The 24,959-nt window shown below is 44.7% G+C and overlaps 1 protein-coding gene across 1 annotated transcript in view; it reads left to right on the top strand.

The window, feature by feature from the left end:
• The window catches only part of LOC118387982 (high affinity cAMP-specific and IBMX-insensitive 3',5'-cyclic phosphodiesterase 8B-like), a 129,011-nt gene that overhangs the window by 9,430 nt on the left and 94,622 nt on the right, over positions 1–24,959 (top strand). Inside the window, exons 2-3 of the mRNA XM_052525578.1 lie at positions 15,328–15,384; positions 23,901–24,091. Of these exons, the coding sequence (XP_052381538.1) occupies positions 15,328–15,384; positions 23,901–24,091 (248 nt within the window). The remainder of the gene's footprint in view (positions 1–15,327; positions 15,385–23,900; positions 24,092–24,959) is intronic.

Raw genomic sequence — 24,959 nt, 5'->3', positions numbered from 1 at the left:
TGGTAGCTGATACTGTAATTAGAGCAGGTAAACCCATAATGAGCAGTATGTACTGTATGTAAGTTACTCACTGAGTCTCACTGCATTTGTTTTCTGTTGTTCAACTGAATGTTGTCCTGAATGCAGAAAGAGAGAGATGTGTACCCGTTGTTCAACTGAATGTTGTCCTGAATGCAGAAAGAGAGAGATGTGTACCCGTTGTTCAACTGAATGTTGTCCTGAATGCAGAAAGAGAGAGAGATGTGTACCTGTTGTTCAACTGAATGTTGTCCTGAATGCAGAAAGAGAGAGATGTGTACCTGTTGTTCAACTGAATGTTGTCCTGAATGCAGAAAGAGAGAGATGTGTACCTGTTGTTCAACTGAATGTTGTCCTGAATGCAGAAAGAGAGAGATGTGTACCTGTTGTTCAACTGAATGTTGTCCTGAATGCAGAAAGAGAGAGATGTGTACCCGTTGTTCAACTGAATGTTGTCCTGAATGCAGAAAGAGAGAGATGTGTACCTGTTGTTCAACTGAATGTTGTCCTGAATGCAGAAAGAGAGAGATGTGTACCCGTTGTTCAACTGAATGTTGTCCTGAATGCAGAAAGAGAGATGTGTACCTGTTGTTCAACTGAATGTTGTCCTGAATGCATAAAGAGAGAGAGATGTGTACCTGTTGTTCAACTGAATGTTGTCCTGAATGCAGAAAGAGAGAGATGTGTACCCGTTGTTCAACTGAATGTTGTCCTGAATGCAGAAAGAGAGAGATGTGTACCCGTTGTTCAACTGAATGTTGTCCTGAATGCAGAAAGAGAGAGATGTGTACCTGTTGTTCAACTGAATGTTGTCCTGAATGCAGAAAGAGAGAGTGTGTACCCGTTGTTCAACTGAATGTTGTCCTGAATGCAGAAAGAGAGAGAGATGTGTACCTGTTGTTCAACTGAATGTTGTCCTGAATGCAGAAAGAGAGAGATGTGTACCTGTTGTTCAACTGAATGTTGTCCTGAATGCAGAAAGAGAGAGATGTGTACCTGTTGTTCAACTGAATGTTGTCCTGAATGCAGAAAGAGAGAGATGTGTACCTGTTGTTCAACTGAATGTTGTCCTGAATGCAGAAAGAGAGAGATGTGTACCCGTTGTTCAACTGAATGTTGTCCTGAATGCAGAAAGAGAGAGATGTGTACCTGTTGTTCAACTGAATGTTGTCCTGAGTGCAGAAAGAGAGAGATGTGTACCCGTTGTTCAACTGAATGTTGTCCTGAATGCAGAAAGAGAGAGATGTGTACCTGTGGTTCAACTGAATGTTGTCCTGAATGCATAAAGAGAGAGATGTGTACCTGTTGTTCAACTGAATGTTGTCCTGAATGCAGAAATAGAGAGAGATGTGTACCCGTTGTTCAACTGAATGTTGTCCTGAATGCAGAAAGAGAGATGTGTACCCGTTGTTCAACTGAATGTTGTCCTGAATGCAGAAAGAGAGAGATGTGTACCTGTCGTTCAACTGAATGTTGTCCTGAATGCAGAAAGAGAGAGATGTGTACCTGTTGTTCAACTGAATGTTGTCCTGAATGCAGAAAGAGAGAGATGTGTACCTGTTGTTCAACTGAATGTTGTCCTGAATGCAGAAAGAGAGAGATGTGTACCCGTTGTTCAACTGAATGTTGTCCTGAATGCAGAAAGAGAGAGATGTGTACCTGTTGTTCAACTGAATGTTGTCCTGAATGCAGAAAGAGAGATGTGTACCCGTTGTTCAACTGAATGTTGTCCTGAATGCAGAAAGAGAGATGTGTACCCGTTGTTCAACTGAATGTTGTCCTGAATGCATAAAGAGAGAGAGATGTGTACCTGTTGTTCAACTGAATGTTGTCCTGAATTCAGAAAGAGATGTGTACCCGTTGTTCAACTGAATGTTGTCCTGAATGCAGAAAGAGAGAGATGTGTACCTGTTGTTCAACTGAATGTTGTCCTGAATGCATAAAGAGAGAGAGATGTGTACCTGTTGTTCAACTGAATGTTGTCCTGAATGCAGAAAGAGAGAGATGTGTACCCGTTGTTCAACTGAATGTTGTCCTGAGTGCAGAAAGAGAGAGATGTGTACCCGTTGTTCAACTGAATGTTGTCCTGAATGCAGAAAGAGAGAGATGTGTACCTGTTGTTCAACTGAATGTTGTCCTGAATGCATAAAGAGAGAGAGATGTGTACCTGTTGTTCAACTGAATGTTGTCCTGAATGCAGAAATAGAGAGAGATGTGTACCCGTTGTTCAACTGAATGTTGTCCTGAATGCAGAAAGAGAGAGATGTGTACCCGTTGTTCAACTGAATGTTGTCCTGAATGCAGAAAGAGAGAGAGATGTGTACCTGTCGTTCAACTGAATGTTGTCCTGAATGCAGAAAGAGAGAGATGTGTACCTGTTGTTCAACTGAATGTTGTCCTGAATGCAGAAAGAGAGAGATGTGTACCTGTTGTTCAACTGAATGTTGTCCTGAATGCAGAAAGAGAGAGATGTGTACCCGTTGTTCAACTGAATGTTGTCCTGAATGCAGAAAGAGAGAGATGTGTACCTGTTGTTCAACTGAATGTTGTCCTGAATGCAGAAAGAGAGAGATGTGTACCCGTTGTTCAACTGAATGTTGTCCTGAATGCAGAAAGAGAGAGATGTGTACCCGTTGTTCAACTGAATGTTGTCCTGAATGCATAAAGAGAGAGAGATGTGTACCTGTTGTTCAACTGAATGTTGTCCTGAATTCAGAAAGAGAGAGATGTGTACCCGTTGTTCAACTGAATGTTGTCCTGAATGCAGAAAGAGAGAGATGTGTACCTGTTGTTCAACTGAATGTTGTCCTGAATGCATAAAGAGAGAGAGATGTGTACCTGTTGTTCAACTGAATGTTGTCCTGAATGCAGAAAGAGAGAGATGTGTACCCGTTGTTCAACTGAATGTTGTCCTGAATGCAGAAAGAGAGAGATGTGTACCCGTTGTTCAACTGAATGTTGTCCTGAATGCAGAAAGAGAGAGAGATGTGTACCTGTTGTTCAACTGAATGTTGTCCTGAATGCAGAAAGAGAGAGAGATGTGTACCCGTTGTTCAACTGAATGTTGTCCTGAATGCAGAAAGAGAGAGATGTGTACCCGTTGTTCAACTGAATGTTGTCCTGAATGCAGAAAGAGAGAGAGATGTGTACCTGTTGTTCAACTGAATGTTGTCCTGAATGCAGAAAGAGAGAGATGTGTACCTGTTGTTCAACTGAATGTTGTCCTGAATGCAGAAAGAGAGAGATGTGTACCTGTTGTTCAACTGAATGTTGTCCTGAATGCAGAAAGAGAGAGATGTGTACCCGTTGTTCAACTGAATGTTGTCCTGAATGCAGAAGAGAGAGATGTGTACCCGTTGTTCAACTGAATGTTGTCCTGAATGCAGAAAGAGAGAGATGTGTACCTGTTGTTCAACTGAATGTTGTCCTGAATGCAGAAAGAGAGAGATGTGTACCCGTTGTTCAACTGAATGTTGTCCTGAATGCAGAAAGAGAGAGATGTGTACCTGTTGTTCAACTGAATGTTGTCCTGAATGCATAAAGAGAGAGAGATGTGTACCTGTTGTTCAACTGAATGTTGTCCTGAATGCAGAAAGAGAGAGATGTGTACCCGTTGTTCAACTGAATGTTGTCCTGAATGCAGAAAGAGAGAGATGTGTACCCGTTGTTCAACTGAATGTTGTCCTGAATGCAGAAAGAGAGAGAGATGTGTACCTGTTGTTCAACTGAATGTTGTCCTGAATGCAGAAAGAGAGAGATGTGTACCTGTTGTTCAACTGAATGTTGTCCTGAATGCAGAAAGAGAGAGATGTGTACCTGTTGTTCAACTGAATGTTGTCCTGAATGCAGAAAGAGAGAGATGTGTACCCGTTGTTCAACTGAATGTTGTCCTGAATGCAGAAAGAGAGAGATGTGTACCTGTTGTTCAACTGAATGTTGTCCTGAATGCAGAAAGAGAGAGATGTGTACCCGTTGTTCAACTGAATGTTGTCCTGAATGCAGAAAGAGAGAGATGTGTACCTGTTGTTCAACTGAATGTTGTCCTGAATGCATAAAGAGAGAGAGATGTGTACCTGTTGTTCAACGGAATGTTGTCCTGAATGCAGAAAGAGAGAGATGTGTACCCGTTGTTCAACTGAATGTTGTCCTGAATGCAGAAAGAGAGAGATGTGTACCTGTTGTTCAACTGAATGTTGTCCTGAATGCAGAAAGAGAGAGATGTGTACCCGTTGTTCAACTGAATGTTGTCCTGAATGCAGAAAGAGAGAGAGATGTGTACCTGTTGTTCAACTGAATGTTGTCCTGAATGCAGAAAGAGAGAGATGTGTACCTGTTGTTCAACTGAATGTTGTCCTGAATGCAGAAAGAGAGAGATGTGTACCTGTTGTTCAACTGAATGTTGTCCTGAATGCAGAAAGAGAGAGATGTGTACCTGTTGTTCAACGGAATGTTGTCCTGAATGCAGAAAGAGAGAGATGTGTACCCGTTGTTCAACTGAATGTTGTCCTGAATGCAGAAAGAGAGAGATGTGTACCTGTTGTTCAACTGAATGTTGTCCTGAGTGCAGAAAGAGAGAGATGTGTACCCGTTGTTCAACTGAATGTTGTCCTGAATGCAGAAAGAGAGAGATGTGTACCTGTTGTTCAACTGAATGTTGTCCTGAATGCATAAAGAGAGAGAGATGTGTACCTGTTGTTCAACTGAATGTTGTCCTGAATGCAGAAAGAGAGAGAGATGTGTACCCGTTGTTCAACTGAATGTTGTCCTGAATGCAGAAAGAGAGAGATGTGTACCCGTTGTTCAACTGAATGTTGTCCTGAATGCAGAAAGAGAGAGAGATGTGTACCTGTCGTTCAACTGAATGTTGTCCTGAATGCAGAAAGAGAGAGATGTGTACCTGTTGTTCAACTGAATGTTGTCCTGAATGCAGAAAGAGAGAGATGTGTACCTGTTGTTCAACTGAATGTTGTCCTGAATGCAGAAAGAGAGAGATGTGTACCCGTTGTTCAACTGAATGTTGTCCTGAATGCAGAAAGAGAGAGATGTGTACCTGTTGTTCAACTGAATGTTGTCCTGAATGCAGAAAGAGAGAGATGTGTACCCGTTGTTCAACTGAATGTTGTCCTGAATGCAGAAAGAGAGAGATGTGTACCCGTTGTTCAACTGAATGTTGTCCTGAATGCATAAAGAGAGAGATGTGTACCTGTTGTTCAACTGAATGTTGTCCTGAATTCAGAAAGAGAGAGATGTGTACCCGTTGTTCAACTGAATGTTGTCCTGAATGCAGAAAGAGAGAGATGTGTACCTGTTGTTCAACTGAATGTTGTCCTGAATGCATAAAGAGAGAGAGATGTGTACCTGTTGTTCAACTGAATGTTGTCCTGAATGCAGAAAGAGAGAGATGTGTACCCGTTGTTCAACTGAATGTTGTCCTGAATGCAGAAAGAGAGAGATGTGTACCCGTTGTTCAACTGAATGTTGTCCTGAATGCAGAAAGAGAGAGAGATGTGTACCTGTTGTTCAACTGAATGTTGTCCTGAATGCAGAAAGAGAGAGATGTGTACCCGTTGTTCAACTGAATGTTGTCCTGAATGCAGAAAGAGAGAGAGATGTGTACCTGTTGTTCAACTGAATGTTGTCCTGAATGCAGAAAGAGAGAGATGTGTACCTGTTGTTCAACTGAATGTTGTCCTGAATGCAGAAAGAGAGAGATGTGTACCTGTTGTTCAACTGAATGTTGTCCTGAATGCAGAAAGAGAGAGATGTGTACCTGTTGTTCAACTGAATGTTGTCCTGAATGCAGAAAGAGAGAGATGTGTACCTGTTGTTCAACTGAATGTTGTCCTGAATGCAGAAAGAGAGAGATGTGTACCCGTTGTTCAACTGAATGTTGTCCTGAATGCAGAAAGAGAGAGATGTGTACCTGTTGTTCAACTGAATGTTGTCCTGGGTGCAGAAAGAGAGAGATGTGTACCCGTTGTTCAACTGAATGTTGTCCTGAATGCAGAAAGAGAGAGATGTGTACCTGTTGTTCAACTGAATGTTGTCCTGAATGCATAAAGAGAGAGATGTGTACCTGTTGTTCAACTGAATGTTGTCCTGAATGCAGAAAGAGAGAGAGATGTGTACCCGTTGTTCAACTGAATGTTGTCCTGAATGCAGAAAGAGAGAGATGTGTACCCGTTGTTCAACTGAATGTTGTCCTGAATGCAGAAAGAGAGAGATGTGTACCTGTCATTCAACTGAATGTTGTCCTGAATGCAGAAAGAGAGAGATGTGTACCTGTTGTTCAACTGAATGTTGTCCTGAATGCAGAAAGAGAGAGATGTGTACCTGTTGTTCAACTGAATGTTGTCCTGAATGCAGAAAGAGAGAGATGTGTACCCGTTGTTCAACTGAATGTTGTCCTGAATGCAGAAAGAGAGAGATGTGTACCTGTTGTTCAACTGAATGTTGTCCTGAATGCAGAAAGAGAGAGATGTGTACCCGTTGTTCAACTGAATGTTGTCCTGAATGCAGAAAGAGAGAGATGTGTACCTGTTGTTCAACTGAATGTTGTCCTGAATGCATAAAGAGAGAGAGATGTGTACCTGTTGTTCAACGGAATGTTGTCCTGAATGCAGAAAGAGAGAGATGTGTACCCGTTGTTCAACTGAATGTTGTCCTGAATGCAGAAAGAGAGAGATGTGTACCTGTTGTTCAACTGAATGTTGTCCTGAATGCAGAAAGAGAGAGATGTGTACCCGTTGTTCAACTGAATGTTGTCCTGAATGCAGAAAGAGAGAGATGTGTACCTGTTGTTCAACTGAATGTTGTCCTGAATGCAGAAAGAGAGAGATGTGTACCTGTTGTTCAACTGAATGTTGTCCTGAATGCAGAAAGAGAGAGATGTGTACCCGTTGTTCAACTGAATGTTGTCCTGAATGCAGAAAGAGAGAGATGTGTACCTGTTGTTCAACTGAATGTTGTCCTGGGTGCAGAAAGAGAGAGATGTGTACCCGTTGTTCAACTGAATGTTGTCCTGAATGCAGAAAGAGATAGATGTGTACCTGTTGTTCAACTGAATGTTGTCCTGAATGCATAAAGAGAGAGAGATGTGTACCTGTTGTTCAACTGAATGTTGTCCTGAATGCAGAAAGAGAGAGAGATGTGTACCCGTTGTTCAACTGAATGTTGTCCTGAATGCAGAAAGAGAGAGATGTGTACCCGTTGTTCAACTGAATGTTGTCCTGAATGCAGAAAGAGAGAGAGATGTGTACCTGTCATTCAACTGAATGTTGTCCTGAATGCAGAAAGAGAGAGATGTGTACCTGTTGTTCAACTGAATGTTGTCCTGAATGCAGAAAGAGAGAGATGTGTACCTGTTGTTCAACTGAATGTTGTCCTGAATGCAGAAAGAGAGAGATGTGTACCCGTTGTTCAACTGAATGTTGTCCTGAATGCAGAAAGAGAGAGATGTGTACCTGTTGTTCAACTGAATGTTGTCCTGAATGCAGAAAGAGAGAGATGTGTACCCGTTGTTCAACTGAATGTTGTCCTGAATGCAGAAAGAGAGAGAGATGTGTACCTGTTGTTCAACTGAATGTTGTCCTGAATGCAGAAAGAGAGAGATGTGTACCTGTTGTTCAACTGAATGTTGTCCTGAATGCAGAAAGAGAGAGATGTGTACCCGTTGTTCAACTGAATGTTGTCCTGAATGCAGAAAGAGAGAGATGTGTACCTGTTGTTCAACTGAATGTTGTCCTGAATGCAGAAAGAGAGAGATGTGTACCCGTTGTTCAACTGAATGTTGTCCTGAATGCAGAAAGAGAGAGAGATGTGTACCTGTTGTTCAACTGAATGTTGTCCTGAATGCAGAAAGAGAGAGATGTGTACCTGTTGTTCAACTGAATGTTGTCCTGAATGCAGAAAGAGAGAGATGTGTACCTGTTGTTCAACTGAATGTTGTCCTGAATGCAGAAAGAGAGAGATGTGTACCTGTTGTTCAACTGAATGTTGTCCTGAATGCAGAAAGAGAGAGATGTGTACCCGTTGTTCAACTGAATGTTGTCCTGAATGCAGAAAGAGAGAGATGTGTACCTGTTGTTCAACTGAATGTTGTCCTGGGTGCAGAAAGAGAGAGATGTGTACCCGTTGTTCAACTGAATGTTGTCCTGAATGCAGAAAGAGAGAGATGTGTACCTGTTGTTCAACTGAATGTTGTCCTGAATGCATAAAGAGAGAGATGTGTACCTGTTGTTCAACTGAATGTTGTCCTGAATGCAGAAAGAGAGAGATGTGTACCCGTTGTTCAACTGAATGTTGTCCTGAATGCAGAAAGAGAGAGATGTGTACCCGTTGTTCAACTGAATGTTGTCCTGAATGCAGAAAGAGAGAGAGATGTGTACCTGTCGTTCAACTGAATGTTGTCCTGAATGCAGAAAGAGAGAGATGTGTACCTGTTGTTCAACTGAATGTTGTCCTGAATGCAGAAAGAGAGAGATGTGTACCTGTTGTTCAACTGAATGTTGTCCTGAATGCAGAAAGAGAGAGATGTGTACCCGTTGTTCAACTGAATGTTGTCCTGAATGCAGAAAGAGAGAGATGTGTACCTGTTGTTCAACTGAATGTTGTCCTGAATGCAGAAAGAGAGAGATGTGTACCCGTTGTTCAACTGAATGTTGTCCTGAATGCAGAAAGAGAGAGATGTGTACCTGTTGTTCAACGGAATGTTGTCCTGAATGCAGAAAGAGAGAGATGTGTACCCGTTGTTCAACTGAATGTTGTCCTGAATGCAGAAAGAGAGAGATGTGTACCTGTTGTTCAACTGAATGTTGTCCTGAATGCAGAAAGAGAGAGATGTGTACCTGTTGTTCAACTGAATGTTGTCCTGAATGCAGAAAGAGAGAGATGTGTACCTGTTGTTCAACTGAATGTTGTCCTGAATGCATAAAGAGAGAGATGTGTACCCGTTGTTCAACTGAATGTTGTCCTGAATGCAGAAAGAGAGAGATGTGTACCTGTTGTTCAACTGAATGTTGTCCTGAATGCAGAAAGAGAGAGATGTGTACCCGTTGTTCAACTGAATGTTGTCCTGAATGCAGAAAGAGAGAGATGTGTACCTGTTGTTCAACTGAATGTTGTCCTGAATGCATAAAGAGAGAGAGATGTGTACCTGTTGTTCAACGGAATGTTGTCCTGAATGCAGAAAGAGAGAGATGTGTACCCGTTGTTCAACTGAATGTTGTCCTGAATGCAGAAAGAGAGAGATGTGTACCTGTTGTTCAACTGAATGTTGTCCTGAATGCAGAAAGAGAGAGATGTGTACCTGTTGTTCAACTGAATGTTGTCCTGAATGCAGAAAGAGAGAGATGTGTACCTGTTGTTCAACTGAATGTTGTCCTGAATGCAGAAAGAGAGAGATGTGTACCTGTTGTTCAACTGAATGTTGTCCTGAATGCATAAAGAGAGAGATGTGTACCTGTTGTTCAACTGAATGTTATCCTGAATGCATAAAGAGAGAGATGTGTACCCGTTGTTCAACTGAATGTTGTCCTGAATGCATAAAGAGAGAGATGTGTACCTGTTGTTTTGACATGTTATATGTGACCTAGGTATCTCCCTTTCCCTGTTGTTATGCTTATGGACACACACACACACACACACACACACACACACACACACACACACACACACACACACACACACACACACACACACACACACACACACACACACACACACACACAGGTAGATGGTACTCTTGCGTTCTCTGTTACAGTATGTACCTGGCCTCTTCTACATTCAGGACAGACAGGCAGGCAGACGAACAGGCAGGCAGGCAGACAGGTCTCAGCTACCAGGTGGTCTGATGAAAGGCTAAAAGAGAATTTGAAGTGGAAAGGATGCAAGAGTTTTTTGTTTTTGTATGAGAGAGTGTGTGTGCACGTGTCGTGTAATGTATATGTATGTGTGTTAAGGGGTTAGCTAATGTATCTGAGAGCTTTCAGGGTGCCATAGTCTTTTATCTGAGCCAGAGTTGCAGCACACACAGACACACACACACAGCACTGTGGAAGAACATAGGCCATTGTTAGCTATGGTGCATACTGAGAGAGGGGAAATGATTGGACACTACGTGAAAAGAGAGAGACCGAGAGAGAGAGGTAAAAAAAATAGGACAGGAATGGAAAGAGAGAGGGAGACATAGAGAGGAGGGAGGGGGGGATGGTTTAAAAGAGAGAGAGGTCGTAGAGAGTTTTATGCTCTAAGCCGTCACTGCTTCAGGCTCTCTATACACCCATCTATGCCCCTCACCGTCCTGCTCCACCTACATAGTTCAGGCTCTCTATACACCCATCTATGCCCCTCACCGTCCTGCTACACCTACATAGTTCAGGCTCTCTATACACCCATCTATGCCCCTCACCGTCCTGCTACACCTACATAGTTCAGGCTCTCTATACACCCATCTATGCCCCTCACCGTCCTGCTCCACCTACATAGTTCAGGCTCTCTATACACCCATCTATGCCCCTCACCGTCCTGCTACACCTACATAGTTCAGGCTCTCTATACACCCATCTATGCCCCTCACTGTCCTGCTACACCTACATAGTTCAGGCTCTCTATACACCCATCTATGCCCCTCACCGTCCTGCTACACCTACATAGTTCAGGCTCTCTATACACCCATCTATGCCCCTCACCGTCCTGCTACACCTACATAGTTCAGGCTCTCTATACACCCATCTATGCCCCTCACCGTCCTGCTACACCTACATAGTTCAGGCTCTCTATACACCCATCTATGCCCCTCACCGTCCTGCTCCACCTACATAGTTCAGGCTCTCTATACACCCATCTATGCCCCTCACCGTCCTGCTCCACCTACATAGTTCAGGCTCTCTATACACCCATCTATGCCCCTCACCGTCCTGCTCCACCTACATAGTTCAGGCTCTCTATACACCCATCTATGCCCCTCACCGTCCTGCTACACCTACATAGTTCAGGCTCTCTATACACCCATCTATGCCCCTCACCGTCCTGCTACACCTACGTAGTTCAGGCTCTCTATACACCCATCTATGCCCCTCACCGTCCTGCTCCACCTACATAGTTCAGGCTCTCTATACACCCATCTATGCCCCTCACCGTCCTGCTACACCTACGTAGTTCAGGCTCTCTATACACCCATCTATGCCCCTCACCGTCCTGCTCCACCTACTTATTTCAGGCTCTCTATACACCCATCTATGCCCCTCACCGACCTGCTACACCTACATAGTTCAGGCTCTCTATACACCCATCTATGCCCCTCACCGTCCTGCTCCACCTACATAGTTCAGGCTCTCTATACACCCATCTATGCCCCTCACCGTCCTGCTACACCTACGTAGTTCAGGCTCTCTATACACCCATCTATGCCCCTCACCGTCCTGCTACACCTACATAGTTCAGGCTCTCTATACATCCATCTATGCCCCTCACCGTCCTGCTACACCTACATAGTTCAGGCTCTCTATACACCCATCTATGCCCCTCACCGTCCTGCTACACCTACATAGTTCAGGCTCTCTATACATCCATCTATGCCCCTCACCGTCCTGCTCCACCTACATAGTTCAGGCTCTCTATACACCCATCTATGCCCCTCACCGTCCTGCTACACCTACATAGTTCAGGCTCTCTATACATCCATCTATGCCCCTCACCGTCCTGCTACACCTACATAGTTCAGGCTCTCTATACACCCATCTATGCCCCTCACCGTCCTGCTCCACCTACATAGTTCAGGCTCTCTATACACCCATCTATGCCCCTCACCGTCCTGCTACACCTACATAGTTCAGGCTCTCTATACACCCATCTATGCCCCTCACCGTCCTGCTACACCTACATAGTTCAGGCTCTCTATACACCCATCTATGCCCCTCACCGTCCTGCTACACCTACATAGTTCAGGCTCTCTATACACCCATCTATGCCCCTCACCGTCCTGCTACACCTACATAGTTCAGGCTCTCTATACATCCATCTATGCCCCTCACCGTCCTGCTCCACCTACATAGTTCAGGCTCTCTATACACCCATCTATGCCCCTCACCGTCCTGCTACACCTACGTAGTTCAGGCTCTCTATACACCCATCTATGCCCCTCACCGTCCTGCTACACCTACATAGTTCAGGCTCTCTATACACCCATCTATGCCCCTCACCGTCCTGCTACACCTACATAGTTCAGGCTCTCTATACACCCATCTATGCCCCTCACCGTCCTGCTACACCTACATAGTTCAGGCTCTCTATACATCCATCTATGCCCCTCACCGTCCTGCTCCACCTACATAGTTCAGGCTCTCTATACACCCATCTATGCCCCTCACCGTCCTGCTCCACCTACATAGTTCAGGCTCTCTATACACCCATCTATGCCCCTCACCGTCCTGCTACACCTACGTAGTTCAGGCTCTCTATACACCCATCTATGCCCCTCACCGTCCTGCTACACCTACATAGTTCAGGCTCTCTATACACCCATCTATGCCCCTCACCGTCCTGCTACACCTACATAGTTCAGGCTCTCTATACACCCATCTATGCCCCTCACCGTCCTGCTACACCTACGTAGTTCAGGCTCTCTATACACCCATCTATGCCCCTCACCGTCCTGCTACACCTACATAGTTCAGGGACCAGAGGAGGCACAGCGACAGAGACTGGGACAGCGACAGGGACAGAGATGCGGACAGGAACAGAGACGGGCACGGAGACGGGGACAGGGCACAGAGATGGGAACAGGAACGGGGACAGGGACAGAGGTGGTGACAGGAACGGGGACGGGGACAGAGGTGGTGACAGGAACAGAGACGGGCACGGAGACGGGGACAGGGCACAGAGATGGGAACAGGAACGGGGACAGGGACAGAGGTGGGGACAGGAACAGAGACGGGCACGGAGACGGGGACAGGGCACAGAGATGGGAACAGGAACGGGGACAGGGCACAGAGATGGGAACAGGAACGGGGACAGGGACAGAGGTAGTGACAGGAACAGAGACGGGCACGGAGACGGGGACAGGGCACAGAGATGGGAACGGGGACAGGGACAGAGGTGGTGACAGGAACGGGGTCGGGGACAGAGATGGGGACGAGCACAGAGACAGGCACGGAGACGGGGACAGGGACAGAGGTGGTGACAGGAACAGAGACGGGCACGGAGACGGGGACAGAGCACAGAGATGGGAACGGGGACAGGGACAGAGGTGGTGACAGGAACAGAGACGGGCACGGAGACGGGGACAGAGCACAGAGATGGGAACGGGGACAGGGACAGAGGTTTAGTTTAGTTTATTTTATTTTTACAGGGACAGTGCACATTAATCAACGTTTCAGTAAAAGTGCCGGCTTTAGCCAGCCGGCTAATTTTCAACCGCAGTCCCTGGGCAGGTTATGGTGGTGACAGGAACGGGGACGGGGACAGAGATGGGGACGAGCACAGAGACAGGCACGGAGACGGGGACAGGGACAGAGGTGGTGACAGGAACGGGGACGGGGACAGAGGTGGTGACAGGAACAGAGACAGGCACGGAGACGGGGACAGGGCACAGAGATGGGAACAGGAACGGGGACAGGGACAGAGACAGGCACGGAGACGGGGACAGGGCACAGAGATGGGAACAGGAACGGGGACAGGGACAGAGGTGGTGACAGGGACGGGGACAGAGATGGGGACGAGCACAGAGACAGGGACAGAGATGGGCACGGAGAAGGGGACAGCGACAGGGACAGAGACTGGGACAGGGCACAGAGACCTAATGAGCTCGTTGTTGGTAATAATCACCATACAACATTGGCCATACATCAGATCCTAACTAACATCCAACAAACACAAACAACCCCTCATCCATCTGATGTGACCGCAGCAGACCAGAGCTGGCCCCACTCAACTCTGTAAGGGGGGCCAAATGGGACAATTAACTCACAGCTAGTGAGTCATTGAGCTGTGATGATGATGACATAAGCAGTTAATGACTGATGTCCAAAGAGGCACAGAGACAGATATGGGTCATTTTGACATTCTGCATATATAGAGACTTGTCAACTCGATCATATTGTGTGAGGTATTGGTGTGAGATGTCATTGCCTGTGATGTGATGTACTGTACATGTCATTTTCGAAGTTGCGTTAGCTACAGTCTATCAACAGTGTTAGTACTGCTCCTCCACATGGCATTACTGACATACACCTGTCTGTCTGCATCCAGCCAGTACAGCCCTTAATACTCTGTAAATAGGCTTGTAATGGACCTGCTCTTGCTGCGTCACTAATACGTTGTGTACGTGTGTGTGTCTGAGTGTGGAACGTCCTAAGCCGCTCCGTTAGTCAACAGTTCAGTGGCCAGAAATCCTTCCTGCTAGGTGATACAGTAACAGGGTTCATTCAGTAAGCTAAAGAAGGTTTTCCCGGGAATGTGGAGCTTTTGTCTTTTACTGAGGAATACCTGCCTATGCATTTACCTACAGTATGGAGTATTAATGGGTTGAGACCATCAGAGAGAGAGAGAGAGTAAGAGAGAGAGAGGAGGAAAAGCAATAGCGAGAGAGAGGTGCAGGGCATGTATGGTACTCGAAGGAGAGGGTAAAATGGTAAGCAGTGCTCTGTTTCTCTGTTTTCTACATTTCAGTTTTTACTTCTGCTCTCTCTTTGTTTACTCTTGGTGTTCATTGTTTTCTTGTTTTGTTTGAACATGAACTCATCCTCTCTCTCTCTCTCTCTCTCTCTGTCTCTCTCTCTCTCTTCTCTCTCTCTCTCTTCTCTCTCTTCTCTCTCTCTCTCTCTCTCTCTCTCTCTCTCTCTCTCTCTCTCTCTCTCCTCTCTCTCTTCTCTCTCTTCTCTCTCTCTCTCTCTCTCTCTCTCTCTCCTCTCTCTTCTCTCTCTTCTCTCTCTTCTCTCCTCTCTCTCCTCTCTCTCCTCTCTCCTCTCTCTCCTCTCTCTTCTCTCTCTTCTCTTCTCTCTCTCTCTCTCTCTCTCTCTCTCTCTCTCTCTCTCTCTCTCTCTCTCTCTCTCTCTCTCTCTCTCTCTCTCTCTCTCTCTCTCTCTCTCTCTCTCTCTTCTCTCTCTCTCTCTCTCTCTCTCTCTCCTCTCTCTCTCCCCTCTCTCTCCTCTCTCTCTCCTCTCTCTCTCTCTCTCTCTCTCTCTCTCTCTCTCTCTCTCTCTCTCCTCTCTCTTCTCTCTTCTCTCTTCTCTCTCTTCTCTCTCTTCTCTCTCTCTCTCTCTCTCTCTCTCTCTCTACTCTCTCTTCTCTCTCTCTCTGGTTGTGTTCCAGGTATCAGCCACAGAAGAGTGTGTAGGACCTATGAGACTGACCCAAGAACCTATTCAGGTAAAACTGCACTCTACATTGTATTTCTCCTGATAATAGCATGCTCCAGTTTAGTGCCCACTCTCTGTCAATTATCAGGAGTCTGCTGTATTTTGTTATGCATTCAGTGAAGTTACATGTTCAGGGGTAGAGCCCATCATGGGCAGTTTCTCTCTTCTTCAAGCTACAAGAGGTATTGGAGTGGTGGCCATTTTGATTGGCACGGAACAGGATGTGATTAGGAAGACTAATCAGAGTAATTTGCTATAATGACTTTTGGGGCCTGTAAATTTAAATTTCAGTCGTTTGGCATGCTGTTGCTCAGAGCTGTTAACAACCAGTCATTGTTAATGTTCATAATCCCAGAATAAAACTGGGTTATAAATGCATAAATGCATAAAACAAGCAGACCTGGGTTCAAATAATGTTACTTTCACATACATTTTGTATTAAGAATTCAGATATTTTTTTATATGAAAACACAAGTAGTTGAATATTGGAATGTATTTAGAAATAAGCTTGGAAAGTATCGGCATGTATATGAAAATACTCAAATACACTCCTATGCATTAAATAACACAGGTATTTGAAATCATTTTTGAAATAAGTAGTTGAAAATACTTTGAAATAGTAGGCTATTTATAGGAAATTATTTTAAAATACTTCCAATAGAAGTAGTTGATTCCAACCACATTATTTGAAAATACTAAAATATACAGAAAATAAGCATTTAAATAACACATAATCAAATACATATATTTGAAGCCAGGTCTGTAAACAAGTCCCACGAGGCACCCACTGGTTAAATCAACGTGTGAAATAGACGTTCAATTGTCGTCTGTGCCCAGAGGAGTATCTCTATCTACATAAAATGTGACTGTGTCTGTATCTCTATGGGATGTGATTTAGCTGTATCTGAATGGGATGTGATCTATCATTGCATGGTGTTTTTAAGGACACACCACATGACACAACATGGCATAAGGACTTTTATTTTATTTTTTATTTCACCTTTATTTAACCAGGTAGGCTAGTTGAGAACAAGTTCTAATTTGCAACTGCGACCTGGCCAAGATAAAGCATAGCAGTGTGAACAGACAGCACACAGAGTTACACATGGAGTAAACAATTAACAAGTCAATAACACAGTAGAGAAAAAGAGTCTATATACATTGTGTGCAAAAGGCATGAGGAGGTAGGCGAATAATTACAATTTTGCAGATTAACACTGGAGTGATAAATGATTAGATGGTCATGTACAGGTAGAGATATTGGTGTGCAAAAGAGCAGAAAATTAAATAAATAAAAACAGTATGGGGATGAGGTAGGTAAAAATGGGTGGGCTATTTAACGATAGACTATGTACAGCTGCAGCGATCGGTTAGCTGCTCCGATAGCAGATGTTTGAAGTTGGTGAGGGAGATAAAAGTCTCCAACTTCAGCAATTTTTGCAATTCGTTCCAGTCACAGGCAGAGAACTGGAACGAAAGGCGGCCAAATGAGGTGTTGACAGCGCGTTTATATAACACTTTGAACCTAATAGAAGTGTGTGGGTGGAGGTTCTAGTGTCCAGGCCTTGTGTAGAGAGCTGAGACAGGTTTTAGTTGTACAGTGACCAGCTGCTAGCTGGGGTTAATGATGTGGTTGGGGCATGTGTGTCCTGTGGATTGGGATTAAGGCAGTGTGAGCTTTTTAGAAGGCCAGATTAGCTCCCAGGCTCCTTATACTGTTGTGTAACTAAGGAAAGGGAGAGTTAGTTACTCAAGGTCAGGGGTGTGTTCTGTTTGTTGTGGAACAGTTAATCTAGACATAGGTCTCTGTTTTTTACCTTCTTTGTCATTGCACTTGATTGAGAAATGGAATAGTCCCAAAAGTGCAAACCTCGCCCATCATCTGGCCGGCTTAATCAAACACTCAAAAGTATTTGAAAGAAAGGTCATACTGAAATGCTCTACCCCACATCCATTCCTCTTTATTGTGCCAAATAAAACTCATCCAAACCTCATCCATCCCTACAGCCCTCATTCAAACCTCATATCCAGCCCTAGTCCATTCTTCTCTATCAGGCTGTGTAAGAGCGTCTGCATGAGGCCCCATACAGCCCTCAACACACGCTCCATAAAAACATTGAACTACTCTCCTAAAGCAGTAGAGCGCACACACTCGAAGAGTCACGCACACACACAGACACACGCAAGGGAGCACACGCACACACACAGTCAGACACTTTACTGTCCTCCCTCCTCCCTTTTTACCTCCCTCCCACTAGAACAGACAGAGAAAAAGAGATGAAAAGAGAAAGAGAGTTCCATGCTAAAAGTTTCCTCCTGACGTTGACCATTTCCTCTGAGCCCTGGAAAGACTCTGTAGCTCATTTCTGCACACTGTCACAGTACTTTGCCTATATCAGAGAAATGATTTACCAGAGGGCTCAGAGGGTGTACTGTAGTTGACTATAGGCTGTATAAGACAGTAGCCCGGCATTTCCCAAACCATTGGTCGCAACACCATACGGGGTTGCCTTATTTGAAAATGGGATCAGGAGAGAATCTCTGAAAATTACAATAATTGCGCTTGGTTCATAGAACCGGGGTTACATCAGTAACCTCCAATAGCTGGAAGATGCGGTTGTAATAAACAGTGGTTTCTGTTTTATTCCTACAAATGTGACTCTTTTGAATAGTTTAACTTTTTACTGCAGTGGGTTAAATCAGGGTCACACAGAGTGATTCTTGGTAGTCTTAAACAAATCTACTTTGAAACTAAAGTATACACGTCACACACATGGTTATGGGCTTAAAAAGAAGAAGAGACCTGTACCATGTCAGATATAAAGTTGAAATGTACTTTGAGTTTGTATCCCAATATTACACTTTATACACTGTACATCACAGAAGACTGAAATATAATAAAACCGTTTGAAATATAAACACCAGATTTTCAATGTACATTTAAAAAAAATGTTTATTAATTATGAACTATATGAATAACATTCCACCCATGAAGCCACTAGGTAATTTGACTGCAAAAAAGGTATGCTATGCTATTATGACCCCATCACTGAAAAGATAAGACTCTCAGGAACACGTGTCTTCTGTTTCCCTCTACAATGACCACAAGCTGTTCAAGACTCATTAGAACAGAGTGGACAGGACCAGCCACTAAATCAGAGGGGGAAAAGAACCTCATCAATGATGACACTGAAGATCATACAAAATGATTGCCTGATGATCTTCTGAACATCCCAATACCTTTCTGATGCATTTCAGTTACTTCCAACCATACTTCATTCAGATTGAATACTGTCAAAAGTACTGTCAGGCTGATTTGTAATAGACTGTCATAGCCCCAAAGTAAACATTGGCCTTTGATTACATCACTATTTTTACATGGTGGTGTCGCACATTAAAAAAAAAATCTAAATCGAGTCGCGGGCCAACACATTTGGGACCCCTGCAGTAGTGCTCTTACTTTGGACTGGGAATTTAAGAAACCATATCGAGAAACACAGCCGCCACTTGAAAACACAGGGGAAGCATTTACATAGTGTTTTGGAGGTGAGGAGTAAACCATGCCTATTAGGAATGATCCATTGATCGATCCATCAGATTGATGATTTGGAAAGGAGATGGAGACATAGTAGGTCTCTATAAAGTAGAATCTTAATTTGAGACAGTTTGCTACAGTAGGAAAATAATCCTGCAGCAACAGGAAATGTGAATTATTGTGTGGATTATAATTAATGGACATTTTTGTATGCCTTGGTTCTACATAAAGAGGAGTCACACTAGCAAGACTTGGTCTAAAGCCAGTCAGCTAGATGTTGCATCTCTCTCTCTCTCTCTCTCTCTCTCTCTCTCTCTCTCTCTCTCTCTCTCTCTCTCTCTCTCTCTCTCTCTCTCTCTCTCTATAAATTAACTTCCCTTTTTCAGGACTCTGTCTTTGAAAGATAATTCGTAAACATCCAAATAACTTCACAGATCTTCATTGTAAACGGTTTAAACACTGTTTCTCATGCTTCTTCAATGAACTATAAACAATTAATGAACATGCTCCTGTGGAACAGTCATTAAGACACTAACAGCTTACAGATGGTAGGCAATTAAGGTCACAGTTATGAAAACGCAGGACACTAAAGAGGCCTTTCTACTGACTGAAAAACACCAAAAGAAAGATGCCCAGGGTCCCTGCTCATCTGCGTGAATGTGCCTTAGGCATGCTGCAAGGAGGCATGAGGACTGTAGATGTGGCCAGGGCAATAAATTGGAATGTCTGTTCTGTGAGACGCCTAAGACAGCGCTACAGGGAAACATTCGAACATCACACCCCTCGGGACAGGTACAGGATGGCAACAACAACTGCCCGAGTTACACTAGGAACGCACAATCCCTTCATCAGTGCTCAGACTGTCCATAATAGGCTGAGAGAGGCTGGACTGAGGGCTTGTAGGCCTGTTGTAAGGCAGGTCCTCACCAGACATCACCGGCAACAACGACGCCTATGGGCACAAACCCACCGTCGCTGGACCAGACAGGACTGGCAAAAAGTGCTCTTCTATGATGAGTCAGGGTTTTGTCTCACAAACAGGGGTGATGGTTGGATTCGTGTTTATCGTCGAAGGAATGAGCGTTACATATCTCCCTCACTAGCTTTAAGCACCAGCTGTCAGAGCAGCTCACAGATCACTGCACCTGTACATAGCCCATCTGTAAACAGCCCATCTATCTACCTACCTCATCCCCATATAGAATTTATTTATTTATCTTGCTCCTTTGCACTCCAGTATCTCTACTTGCACATTTATCTTCTGCACATCTACCATTCCAGTGTTTAATTGCTATATTACTTCGCCACCATGGCCTATTTTTTGCCTTACCTCTCGTATCCTACCTCATTTGCACATGCTGTATATAGACCTTTTCTACTGTATGTTTGTTTATTCCATGTGTAACTCTGTGTTGTTGTATGTGTCGAATTGCTATGCTTTATCTTGGCCAGGTCGCAGTTGCAAATGAGAACTTGTTCTCAACTAGCCTACCTGTCACAGCTGTTGAAGGAAGAACTGGACCAAGGTGCAGCGTAGTGAGCGTACATACATTTAATAGTAGTCGCCAACAAAACAATACCAAAACAAACCGTGAAGCTCAAGGCTATGTGCCAACAAACAAAGTTCCCACAAACACAGGTGGGAAAAAGGGTACCTAAGTATGGTTCCCAACCAGAGACAACGATAGACAGCTGTCCCTGATTGAGAACCATACCCGGCCAAAGCTCCGGACTGGGGGGCGTCGCTGGAGGCTCCGGACTGGAGGGCAACTCGGAAGGCTCCGGACTGGAGAGCGTCGCTGGAAGGTCCGGGCTGGAGGCAGTCTCCGGAGGCTCCGGCCTGGGCGCAGGCAAAGGACTAACCAGGCTGGGGAGACACACTGGATACCTGGCTCTGGGAACAGGTACAGGACTCACCAGACTGGGGAGACATACAGGAGGCCTTTTCCTTGGCCGAGACACCGGATACACTGGGCCGTGGAGGCGCACTGGCGGTCTCGAGTGCAGAGCTGGCACCACCCGTTCTGACTGGATGCCCGCTTTCACCCGGCAAATGCGGGACGCTGGCACCGAGCACACCGGCCTGTGAATGCTCAGCCTCGACACAGTGCGCATCACCCCATAGCACGGAGCCTGACCAGTAACATGCTCACCATGGTAAGCACGGGGAGTTTGTGTGCTCCCCCCCCCCCCACACATTTTTTGGGGGGCTGCCTCTCGGGCGTCCTTGTCAGCCGTGTTCCCTCGCAACGCTGCCGCTCTGCTTTCGCCGCTGTCTCCGCCTTCCTCAATGCTTCCACCTGTTCCCATGGAAGGCGAGCCAGGATCCCCTCCCATGTCCAGGATCCCTTGCCGTTCGGGATCTCCTCCCATGTCCATTACTCCTTTTTACCATGCTGCTTGGTCCGTTGGTGGTGGGAAGTTCTGTCACGGCTGTTGAAGGAAGAACTGGACCAAGGTGCAGGGTGGTGAGCGTACATACTTTTAATAGTAGATGTCGCCAACAAAACAATACCAAAACCAACCGTGAAGCTTAAGGCTATGTGCCATCAAACAAAGTTAACTTCCCACAAACACAGGTGGGAAAAAGGGTACCTAAGTATGGTTCCCAATCAGAGACAATGATAGACAGCTGTCCCTGATTGAGAACCATACCCGGCCAAAACATAGAAATAGAAAATCATAGAAACACAAAACATAGAATGCCCACCCTAACTCACGCCCTGACCAAACCAAAATAGAGACATAAAAAGGATCTCTAAGGTCATGGCGTGACACTACCTGGTTAAATAAAGGTGAAATAAAATAAAAAAACACTGAGGCCTGTACTCTGGAGCGGGATCGATTTGGAGGTGGAGGGTCCGTCATGGTCTGGGGCGGTGTGTCACAGAATCATCAGACTGAGCTTGTTGTCATTGCAGGCAATCTCAACGCTGTGCGTTACAGGGAAGACATCCTCTTCCCTCATGTGGTACCCTTCCTGCAGGCTCATACTGACATTACCCTCCAGCATGACAATTCCACCAGCCATATTGCTCGACCCCCCTTTGTTCAGGGACACATTATTACAGTTATGTTGGTCACATGTCTGTGGAACTTGTTCAGTTCATGTCTCAGTTGTTGAATCTTATGTTCATACAAATATTTACACATTATGTTTGCTGAAAATAAACGCAGTTGACAGTGAGATGACGTTTGTTTTTTTGATGAGTTTATTATTATTATATGTAAATCACTTAAGGAAACCACTGTGACTAATCAATATTAGCAGGTATGATAAAGGTCATCTTGAACCACATCCACTTTGGAGGCAGTGGGATCAGGTATGTCACATACTGTATGTGTCTGTGTTGCCAAGCGTGCAACACACACAGAGCCGTGCGTACGTGTGGCGACCCCTGTCTGGCCCGTGTGTGGGTGCAGGGCGGGTAGGCATCAGGTGTGTGTGTGTGTGTGTGTGTGTGTGTGTGTGTGTGTGTGTGTGTGTAATGTCACACAGCAGCTCCATGGTTACACAGAGCAGAATCATGGTTCCACAGCCCTGTCCGGGATCAAACGGTGTAGACCTTTCACAGCCTCCTACCAATGCCAGCTTCTTCTCATCTTCCTTTCGTCTCCTCCATCCTTTGCTCCCTTCTTTTCTTCATGCCCCTGCCAGTCTGTCCTGTCAGCAGCAGCGCATGACTGGCGAGGCGGCTCCCTTTAATCCGTTCTCCTCTCTTCTTGCTCTCTCTGTTTCTCTTTATATATCTCTGAGCTGTGTAAACAAGTCCATCCATTCTTGTCTCGTACTGCTCTTCTAAGTATAGGTAAAGCTTCCATACAAGATGAAGAGTTCAGGCCAGACACCTGTTGGTGTGAAATACAGCTCTCATCAATCATCAATAAACTACCATCTACCTGGCTCCTTGGTACTCTTCTTAAGGAACAATAGAAGGCTTTCATTGGACGAGGAAATTCCTGGGAAAGTGGTGTGAAGCTGTGTCGTTGAACTATTAAGTGCTGTACCGTATATCAGCACCTCACAAGCACTGATAAGCTTATTTGTCTACCGGTCCTAGCTTCATGTTTGTATAATCAGCAATGTTTTGTCAGCAAGCTACCTTTGTCAGATAAGAGATATTTCATACCATCTGCGTTCTCGCTCTCTCTCTCTTTCATTCTCTCTCTCTCTTTCTCTCTCTCTCTCTCTCGCTCTCATTCAATTTCAATTCAATTCAATTTAAGGGCTTTATTGGCATGGAAAACATATGTTAACATTGCCAAAGCAAGTGAAATAGATAATAAATAAAAATGATAAACAATAAAAATGAACAGTAAACATTGCACACATAGAATTTCCTAAATAATAAAGAGATTTCAAATACAAATAAATAAATATGGGTTGTATTTACAATGGTCACAAATCTTGCTGCTGTGATGGCACACTGTGGTATTTCACCCAGTAGATATGCAAGTTTATCAACATCGGATTTGTTTGGATCTGGGTAATCTGAGGGAAATTTGAGTCTCTAATATAGTCATACACATGGTAGGAGGTTGGGAAGTGCAGCTCAGTTTCCACCTCATTTTGTGGGCAGTGTGCACATAGCCTGTCTTCTCTTGAGAGCCAGGTCTGCCTACGGCAGTCTTTCTTACTAGCAATGCTATGCTCACTGAGTCTGTACATAGTCAAAGTGTTCCTTAAGTTTGTGTCAGTCACAGTGGTCAGGTATTCTGCGTACTCTCTGTTTAGGGTCAAATAGCATTCTAGTTTGTTCAGGTTTTTTTTGTTAATTCTTTCCAATGTGTCGAGTAGTTATCTTTTTGTTTTCTCATGATTTGGTTTTGTCTAATTGTGTTGCTGTCCTGGGGCTCTGTGGGGTCTGTTTGTGGCTGAACCCCATGACCAGCTTGCTTAGGGGACTCTTCTCCAGGTTAATCTCTCTCTCTCTCTCTCTCTCAATCTCTCTCTCTCTCTCTCTCTCTCAATCTCTCTCTCTCCATCCCAGGTCCTGCTGGTGTTTGCGAAGGAGGATGGTCAGAGCGATGCCTTCTGGTGGGCGTGTGACCGGGCGGGTTTCAGGTGTAACATTACCCGAACGCCCGAGTCCGCTGTCGAATGTTTCCTGGACAAGAACCACGAGATCGTGGTCATTGATGGACGCCACTCACAATACTTTGAGGCAGAGGCTGTCTGCCGGTGAGCTCAAACTGTTTGTCTGTCTGTCTGAAATTATGGTAATACAAACTGTCTGTCTGAGATTATGGTAATACAAACTGCCTGTCTATGTGTCTGAGATGATGGTAATACAAACTGTCTGTGTGTCTGAGAAGATGGCAGTACAAACTGTCTGTCTGTGTGCCTGAGATGATGGTAATACAAACTGTCTGTGTGTCTGAGATGACGGTAATACAATCTGTCTGTCTGTGTGTCTGAGATGATGGTAATACAAACTGTCTGTGTGCCTGAGGTGACGGTAATACAATCTGTCTGTCTGTGTGTCTGAGGTGACGGTAATACAATCTGTCTGTCTGTGTGTCTGAGAAGATGGCAGTACAAACTGTCTGTCTGTGTGCCTGAGATGATAGTAATACAAACTGTCTGAGAAGATGGTAATACAAACTGTCTGTCTGTCTGTCTGTCTGTCTGAGATGATAGTAATACAAACTGTCTGTGTGCCTGAGATGATGGTAATACAAACTGTCTGTCTGTGTATCTGAGATGATGGTGATACAATCTGTCTGTCTGTGTGTCTGAGATGATGGTAATACAAACTGTCTGTGTGTCTGAGATGATGGTAATACAAACTGTCTGTCTGTGTGTCTGAGATGATGGTGATACAATCTGTCTGTCTGTGTGTCTGAGACGGTCTGTGTGTGTGTCTGAGATGATGGTAATTCAAACTGTCTGTGTGTGTGTCTGAGAAGATGGTAATACAAACTGTCTGTGTGTGTGTGTCTGAGATGATGGTAATACAAACTGTCTGTGTGTCTGAGATGATGGTAATTCAAACTGTCTGTGTGTGTGTCTGAGATGATGGTAATACAAACTGTCTGTGTGTGTGTCT

Source organism: Oncorhynchus keta, chromosome 9 (assembly GCF_023373465.1).
Source record: "Oncorhynchus keta strain PuntledgeMale-10-30-2019 chromosome 9, Oket_V2, whole genome shotgun sequence".
NCBI lineage: Eukaryota > Metazoa > Chordata > Actinopteri > Salmoniformes > Salmonidae > Oncorhynchus > Oncorhynchus keta.
The sequence above is the reverse complement of the archived record's forward strand: the minus strand, read 5'-3'. Positions and strand labels throughout refer to the sequence as shown.